This window comes from Ichthyophthirius multifiliis (genome assembly GCF_000220395.1).
Source record: "Ichthyophthirius multifiliis unplaced genomic scaffold scaff_1120509251184, whole genome shotgun sequence".
In the NCBI taxonomy this organism is placed as follows: Eukaryota; Ciliophora; class Oligohymenophorea; order Hymenostomatida; genus Ichthyophthirius; species Ichthyophthirius multifiliis.
In genome coordinates, this window is record NW_004086123.1 from 66,363 (window position 1) to 74,916 (window position 8,554).

General features: G+C 14.5%; 1 protein-coding gene across 1 annotated transcript, besides 21 other annotated features; it reads left to right on the forward strand. All coding sequences in view use genetic code 6, as the record gives it.

Moving 5' to 3' along the window:
• The first annotated feature begins 1,745 nt into the window (after positions 1-1,745).
• Positions 1,746-1,807: a microsatellite.
• Positions 1,746-1,811: a microsatellite.
• Positions 1,746-1,817: a microsatellite.
• A 53-nt stretch (positions 1,818-1,870) lies between these two features.
• Positions 1,871-1,896: a microsatellite.
• Positions 1,897-3,002: 1,106 nt separating this feature from the next.
• Positions 3,003-3,065: a microsatellite.
• A 304-nt stretch (positions 3,066-3,369) lies between these two features.
• Positions 3,370-3,403: a microsatellite.
• Positions 3,404-3,702: 299 nt separating this feature from the next.
• Positions 3,703-3,732: a microsatellite.
• A 39-nt stretch (positions 3,733-3,771) lies between these two features.
• Positions 3,772-3,802: a microsatellite.
• Positions 3,803-4,051: 249 nt separating this feature from the next.
• Positions 4,052-4,112: a microsatellite.
• Positions 4,113-4,932: 820 nt separating this feature from the next.
• Positions 4,933-4,982: a microsatellite.
• A 169-nt stretch (positions 4,983-5,151) lies between these two features.
• On the forward strand, positions 5,152-5,520 carry IMG5_156100 (hypothetical protein; the record flags this gene model as incomplete). Its single annotated transcript, XM_004030605.1, has 2 exons — positions 5,152-5,242; positions 5,388-5,520. Coding segments are annotated over 2 exons (224 nt in total), but the record flags the coding sequence as incomplete, so codon positions are not given.
• Positions 5,521-6,457: 937 nt separating this feature from the next.
• Positions 6,458-6,509: a microsatellite.
• Positions 6,494-6,532: a microsatellite.
• An 8-nt stretch (positions 6,533-6,540) lies between these two features.
• Positions 6,541-6,579: a microsatellite.
• Positions 6,580-6,691: 112 nt separating this feature from the next.
• Positions 6,692-6,742: a microsatellite.
• Positions 6,743-6,858: 116 nt separating this feature from the next.
• Positions 6,859-6,888: a microsatellite.
• Positions 6,889-6,910: 22 nt separating this feature from the next.
• Positions 6,911-6,972: a microsatellite.
• Positions 6,973-7,352: 380 nt separating this feature from the next.
• Positions 7,353-7,411: a microsatellite.
• Positions 7,357-7,432: a microsatellite.
• Positions 7,360-7,401: a microsatellite.
• Positions 7,374-7,430: a microsatellite.
• Positions 7,376-7,485: a microsatellite.
• The last annotated feature ends 1,069 nt before the right edge of the window (positions 7,486-8,554 follow it).

An 8,554-nucleotide genomic window follows, 5' to 3' on the forward strand; every position in this document is an offset into this window, starting at 1 on the left:
TAATCTATTGTAATCATATATTTTATGAAATAAGTTTTTTAAATTACCAAATATTTAATGGTTTTATCCATCATATTTGATTATTTTTTCGCCTATAATATTTAGTTATATTAATAAAGAATTATTCATATTTAAATGTTTATTATTATATATATTTTTAAATTATACTACTATAAAAAGATATATTTTTTTTTTAATATTCTTTTACCTTTTAATTATTATAAAAAAAATAAAATTAAAAATACAAAAAAAAATAATTTTTTATTATAATAATAACAACTAAAAAAAAACAAAATGACATAAAATAACAATAAAATAAATATAACAGAATATCTCTAAAAACATACTTCATTTAAAATTTAAAATCAATAAAAAGTTTCACAAATTTAAAACTAAAAAATATCATTATTAAAAAATAATTCTCGAATTTAATCCACTACAATGGAAATTTCCCAATCAAATATGCAAAAATCGGCCTCTTGTTCCAATTTTTCATCTTTTCATAATAAATCTCATCACTAAACAGAATAAAATAAACCAAAAAAATCCAAATCGTTAATCCGAAATTTATCAAAGTAAGAAAAGAATCTAAAATACCATCAAATACGTCATCTAAGATTTGTAAAAGTACCTAAAGAAAATCAAAAAAAAAATGAATTCATAAAACTATACTAATTCATGAAAGCAAATAAAAAATAAATAATAAAAGAAATCCGAGAATACATATTCCAGCCTGAAAATCTAGAGTATTATATAAGAGAAATGATAGAAATAGTAATAGAAAGCGAAGATGTCAATTTATTTAATAGAATATTGCTTTTTTGTGTTGATATATATATAGCAGCAGGGAATATAAATAAAGCTGCTTTATTATGTAATTAAAGTCGTATTTCCGTAAATATGAATTGGGAAAAATAGGAAGAAATAAAGACTTTTATATATAAAAAAATGGGCGATTTGTGTATTATAGGACGGTTTTTTGAAGAAAGTATTTAATTTTATAAAAAAGCGATTGAGTATAGTTGGTATTCGAAATAAAAAGAAATAGAAATAGAACTTTATGAGAAAATTTCGATAAGCTTTTTTTATATTTAAGATATGGAAAAAAGCTTACTTTTTTATAATAAAGCATTGCTTTTTTAATATGAAGACATAAATACAAATATGAGAAGAATTTCATATGAAACTATAAGTTTTAATAAAAAAAGTTAAGAATTTTTATAATGTGGGGTTCAGGTTATTCTAAAACAATTGAATTTAGAAATGATTTTGGATGAAAGTGAGCCTTTTAATGTCTCTATTTAGGAAATTATTTAATAAAATTTAAAAGATATGGATTTCGAGTTTTAAATATCTGTTGAAAATTGTAGCGAATTTTCACTTTTGTAAAATAATAATAAAAAATTAGGACTTGGACCGGTAGGGATTAAATCTTCTTAAAGATAGTTTAATAATTCAAGAATATATAAATTATCTTTAGATTAAAAAATTTAATAGCTGACTTAAAAGAATATAGATATAAAAGATATTATGGTCGAAGTAAAAAATAAAATTATAAAAGAAAAACTTATGAATGCGTAAATAAATCATAAAATTAGAGTTAACCATAATACTAGTAATAGATTGGCTTAAAATTTTGTGAATTTTTCAAAAATGTCAATTTGTTAATTTAATAGAATATATGAAATGTTTGTTTAAAGTTTAGATAATAATTGATAAATAATATACACAAAAAAGTTAAAATAATATATATTTATATATAATTATTAATATATATATTTTTATATATTTTTATATATAAATATATATATAAATATTCATTTTTATATTTTAAAATATAAATAACATTTAAATATAATTAAAATAATTAAAATAAAAATCAAATAAAAATCAAATTTTAATAATATCAATATCATCTTTTAAAATTTTAGATAATGTAAATTAATATTTGAAATTATTAAATTTTTTTTTTTTTTTTAGCTCAATATTTAGTAACTAATTTTTCCTCACTTTTTTCAATAGGTTTTATTCCATCCTTTAATAATTTATTGAACCTATTATAGTTTAATTTTATGGTTTAATTTTCATCTTTATTTGTTTAAGATTTTTTTTATTTTTTTTCACTTCTTTCATATTTTCTTTTGTTTATTTATTCTAATTAATTTTTTAAATCTTAATTTTTTTATTTTAATTTTTAAATATTATGATTCTATATTGTATTTTCTTAATGATATTTTGAACATTTTTATATAAATATGTCTATATTTTATAAATAATAATTATTTTAATCTTTTAGTATTTAAATTTCTCTTTCACATTAATTATGATTTATTTCTTATGAAATCTGTTATTTAATTTGTATATTTTAGGTTATTAAATTTTCTGGATTTTCTTAATTTTGCTATTAAATTTTAGAATTTATTAATTGCATTTCTGAATTTAATTATTATATAAGTTAATTTTTTAATTGAATTTCATTTATTTATGTTTCATTTTGTTAATTTATTTATTTTATTTATTCTTTTAAGACTTAAATCTCATTTTTTAAGATATCTATTTCTTATCTTTAATTATTTTAAATCTCTATGTTTTTATTTTATATTTCAATAATTTCAATTGAATTTTTTGTAATAATAAGTACTCGTGTTATTGTGTTTCAAGCTAATTAAAAATCTAGTCTTTTTCATTTAATATTTCTTCGATTTTTTGATTTTATATTTGTATTTATTAAAGTTATTCTTCTTAAATATATTTAGAAAAATTTAATTATTTTATATTTTCTTGTTGTTGTTTATCAGTATTATTTGTTTATTCATTCAATTGATTTATATCAGTTTATAGTATTTATAATTATTAGATTTATTATTAAAGTTAAAACTTTATATCTATTATTTCTTTAATTTTGTCATTTATTTCTTCTTTTTATTTTAATATTTCTGTATTTTTTGTAGTTATTTTTTCTTTTTATTTTTATAATTAGTATATGTTTTCTTATATTTGTGAATTTTTTTCTTTTATTTATTAATTTATTTCATTTAATTCTTAATTTTTTTAATTTATTTATTCTTATTAATTTTATATTTCTAAAGTTTTTTCAATAATTTCTTTATTTTTTTCATTTAATTTTAATTCATAATTTTAATTTTCTTGACTTTTTTAATCAATTTATTAATTTTTTAAATTAATTTGTTATTCTAATTATTCATTTAACTATAAAAGATTATTATTTTCATTTAAAATTTCTTTGTTTTTATTTTCTGAATTTAATATTATTTCATTAAATATATTTATTTGTTTTTTTAGTTTTTTTTTCTTTTCTTTTATAATATTAGTTTTACTTACTTCATTTTCTATTTCATTTGATTATTTTATATTCATTTATTCTATATATTACTTTTATTCTTCAATTTGAATATTATATTATTTAATTTCTTGTTCATAATCTTTATCTCTATCTTCCAATTCTTTTTGAAGTAATTCTATTTATTATTATAAATCTATTATTTGGAACTCTTAATTATTTAATTTATCGTTTTATTTAATTATTTACTACTATAAAGATTTATAACCTTCTTCGTATTTTTCATCATATGTTAAATGGACTGTTTTGTTATATTCTTTTAGTTTATTATTTTCTTCATTTAGTATAGTTATTTATTATTGTAATTATTATATACTTTACTATTCCATTTTATTTATTTTATAAATATATTTATAATAAATATATTATAAATCAAATTTATATTTTTTATTTGTATAAAATAAAAAGAGATATATATATATATATATATATATATATATAGTGTAGTATTTTTTTTTTTTTTTCTATTTTAATTATTTTTGTTATTAAGTTGATTTTTTTAATAATTAAATTTATTATTTTTTAGGTAAATAATAAATTTCTTATTGATATTTATAAAAAAGTCGTTTTTTTAGTTTTTTTTTATTTTATTTTTTATAATTGATTTATGATAATAAATTTTGCTTTTTTTTTTTAGTTTTGCTTTTTTTTATTTTTCTAATTGTTAAAAATGTTTAATAATAAAATTAAATAATATATATTAAATAAAAATGTATTTATAATTATATTAAAAATAAATATAATTATAATTTTATCATTTATTTTCAAATAAAAATAAAATAATTTGAAAAAGATTTATTATATATTATATTTTTGCCCCCCTTTGTTTTTTGTTTTTTTGTTTTTTTTCACGAAGGATATTTTATTTAATTTTGTTTTTTCTAAAAAAATTTTGTTAATAAAAATTTAAGAAAAACATCTGTTTCTTTTATAGGTTTCAAATATAAAAATTAAATAATTTTTCTCGGTTCAAAAATAAGAGAAAATATCAAATAAAAAATGAGTAAAATAAAACCAATTATAGTGTAAAAAATATTGATATTTTCTTTATAAAGTATTATTTTATCGTCTTACATTTAAGGTTTTTCATATATTTTTATTTCTTGTTTATTTAACTTTTCATCTTATTCTTTAATTTTTTTATTTTAAATTTAGTTAATTCGAACAAGTTCTTGTATTTATTTTTTTAATGTTTACTTTTTCAATTTCTATTTTTATCTTAAAGTTAATAAAGTAGTTTTTAAGGTTGTACACTCATTTTAAATATTTTCATTTTTTTCTATTTCTTCGAATTTATCTTCCAGTTCTTTTTGTAGTTATTCTATTTATTATTGTAACTCAATAATTTAGCACTCTTAATTATCTATTTAGTCTTCTTATTTTTTATTCTTTTATTTTAAATTCATCAATACTTCTTCATATTTTTCCTCAAAGGTTTAATGAAGAGTTTCCATATTTTCTTTTAGGTTTTAATTTTCTTCTTTTAAAATAATTATTTCATTTTTTAGACTTTCTGTAGATTCGTTTGGATTGTTATCATCTAATTATTACATTTTTATTTTATTTTAAAAATATATATATATATATATATATATATATATATATAAATATATATACATATTTCTATGCAAATAAATATATGTTTATTTATATATATATATTATTTATTTTTTAATTGAATTATATCTGTCTACAAAAAAATAATTAAAAAAGTATTTATATATAATTTTATTTTTATAATTATATATCAATAAATTTAAGTTTTGTATTAATAAAAAATAATAAATATAATGGAACCTTAAAAAGCCCGTTTTTAGCGAAAAAGGTAACGTGCTACAGATTTTTAATACAAAAAATTTTAGGACGAATATGATGATGATGGTAATAAAAAAACAAAAGAAATATATATAAAAAAAAAAGATAAAACAGAAAAATAAACTATGAAAAATCTCCAAAAACAAGAAGAAGAAGATTAAGAAGTTAAAGTATTATAAAATCAGTAAAAAAATTAAAAAAAAAAAAAAAGAAGAAGAATGTTAATAAATAAAAAAAAGAATCAATTATTTCGGCTATATAATAGAGCCATTAAATATGAAATCTGAAAGAGAAAAAGGGGAAATTGACGAAGATGGAAATTTAAGATTGAAGGGAGGTGAAATGTAAAAAAATTAAACATATAAATAAATAATAACTATAAATATATATAGTGATCCTTGGTTAAACTAAATAGAAGAAGAATAATAAAGCATATATAGAAAATTTTATTCATCAAAAAAAGAAAAAGGAGTATATAATGATATAAATGATATAGATGAGAATTAATAAGATAAAATCATAAAAAAAATAAAGAAAAATGAAGAATAATTTGAAAAAATAAATAAATATGAAAAACTCAGTAATGAATAATTAATTGAACAATTAAAGAAATTATTGGACTTTCCTGATAAAAATATAAATGAAAATATTTAAATTATAAAAAATTAATTATAAAGAAATGAAAAGCCTATTGTTTTTTTTAAAAAAAATATGAGAAAAGTTGAAAGGGAAGAAATGGAAAAAAAAATTAAAAATTGGGATGAAAATAAGGTTTCTGATTAAGAATTTTAGATAAAAAAATAACAATTAGATTCTATTTTTGAACTTTCAGTGGAAATTTAATTCAGGTTTTAATTACCGGAAGCATTTACTTTAAGTTTGGTAGATTTATTTGATAAGATTTAGCAAAAAAATAGGTAAATTCAAATAATGAAGGATAAATCAAAGCTTAATTAACTGATTTGGATGCTATTCCTCAGAATTTATTGGAAAAATTAGATAAAGGAGAACTTAATGAAGAAGAGTAGGAGGAAATTAGAAGAATACTTATAATATAGAGAATAAAGAAATCATAAAATAATGATAGTGATGATGATTTAGTTGTAAATAATAATATTATGGATGATTCAGAAAGTGAAGATGATATAAATAATAAAAAAGAATAAGTACATTAAAATTAAGTCTTTTTATAAAATAAAAATTAGTTATAAGATTAATATATAAAATATGATAAATAAGGAAAATAATAAAATGAAATAACTTAATAAGAATAAAAAGACTAAAAATAATAATAATATGAAACAGAATAATAATAGGAAAAAAATAAATAATAAATTAAAAAAACTTAATAATAAAATGGGCCTTAATAAAAAAATGAATAATAATAAAAAACATAAAAATAAGATGATGAGGAATATGATATGTTTGGATGATTTTTTATTATTTTTTTTGGTTTATTTTTTATTATAAAATAATAAAATAGGTATGTTTAAATTATTTAATTTAATTTTTTTATTTTTATTATAATTATAAGTATTTTTTTTCATTTTGATATATAATATTTTTAATGTAAAAAAATTTTATACTTAAAAATAAATACTTTTTCATTATACTATTTTTAACTTGTAATAATATATTGACCGAAAAAACTGTGAGTTAATAAAAGTTATTAGTATTTCTTCAATAAAAATAAATTAAATAAAAATTAAATTTAAAGATTTATTTTCAAATAAATATTATTATTATTATTATTATTATTATTATTATTATTATTATTATTATTATTATTATAATTAATATCTTATTCTTATATTTTTTTTTATTCTTTATAATATTAAATTTGTTTTTTCTTTTATTTTATTTTTTTATAATCTTTTATATCATCATTAAATTATTAAATTTATTTAAAAAAAATATTTTTTCTTTTTTTTAGTTTATATTTTTATTATCTTATTTTATTACTTTGAAATTTAATAGTCTTACATTTTTTATTAAAATAATTTATTAAATAAATATTTTTAATACTTTATAATACGATATTCCTTTCATTATTAAGAAATTTTTTTTATATTTTTAAATTAGAAAAATAATTTGTTTAATATTATTATAATATTGGTATATTAATTTGTATTTTATAATAATTTTTTTTTTTAAGTTTTTATATTTAATTATACAAATTAATATTTTTTTATTGTATTATATTTTTTTTTATATATTATTATTTTATAATATATTTTTTTTTATTCTTTTTTATTTCTTCTTATTTTTCAATTTATATATTTTCTTCTTCTTTTTTTTTTTATTATTTTGTTGATTTTTTTTTCAAATTATGTGATTTTTTAATAAATTTTATTTTATAAAAATTTAATTAAGAAGTTTAAGTTTTTTATTTACTATAAGAATCAATTATTCGAGTTTTTTTTGGTATAAGTATTTTAGAATTTAATTAATATCTTTTTTACATTATTTTATGCAAATTTATATTCTTTTATTCAAATCAAAATTTAAGTTATTAGCTTTAGATTATTAATTAATTCTAAAAAAAACATTTTAAATCCCTATATTGAGCTTATTGAAATTTTTATTAATTTAAAAAAGAAATATTCTTATTTTTATTTTAGTTTTTTTTAATTTATTTTTTAGAAATTTAATTATATTAGCATTTTTATGGATATTGAAATATTTTTTGTATTTTTATTTTATACGATATATATTGTAAAGCTTCTATTATAAAGCTTTTGATAACATTTATTTATAGTATAAAATAAAAAATATATCCTCAAAAAAATATTTAATGTTATATTTAAAATAAATATGATTGAAATATTTTTTTATATATATAATAAATTTAAATAATTATATATATTTCATATTGCTTTAATTATTTAGATTTAATTTTTTTTCTATTCAAAATAATTAATTTCAGCTTTTTTATTCAAATAAATTATTTAATAAAAATTATTAAATTTTATTAAAAATAAGAAATCTTTGAAATATATATATATATATATATATATTTAGTTTTTTTAATTATTATAAACTATATTGTATTTTTTTAAAGTTCTAAATATATAAGAATTTCTATTCTTTTTTATAAAATATTTTTATTTTATAAAATTATATTAATTATGGTCTTTTTAATAATAATAACGGAGACTATTTAGGTTTTTATTCTTTTATTTTCAATAAATTTAATAAATTATTTATTGATTTAAATATATTATATATCTACTATTTGATTTCAGCTAGTCACTAATTTATTACTTTAATTATTTAAAGCAGAATATTATTATTCTTTTAAAGTATCTATATATGTATTTATTTAGATTCATAAATTATATATAATTTATAAATAAATTTCAAATTATTTTATGTAAT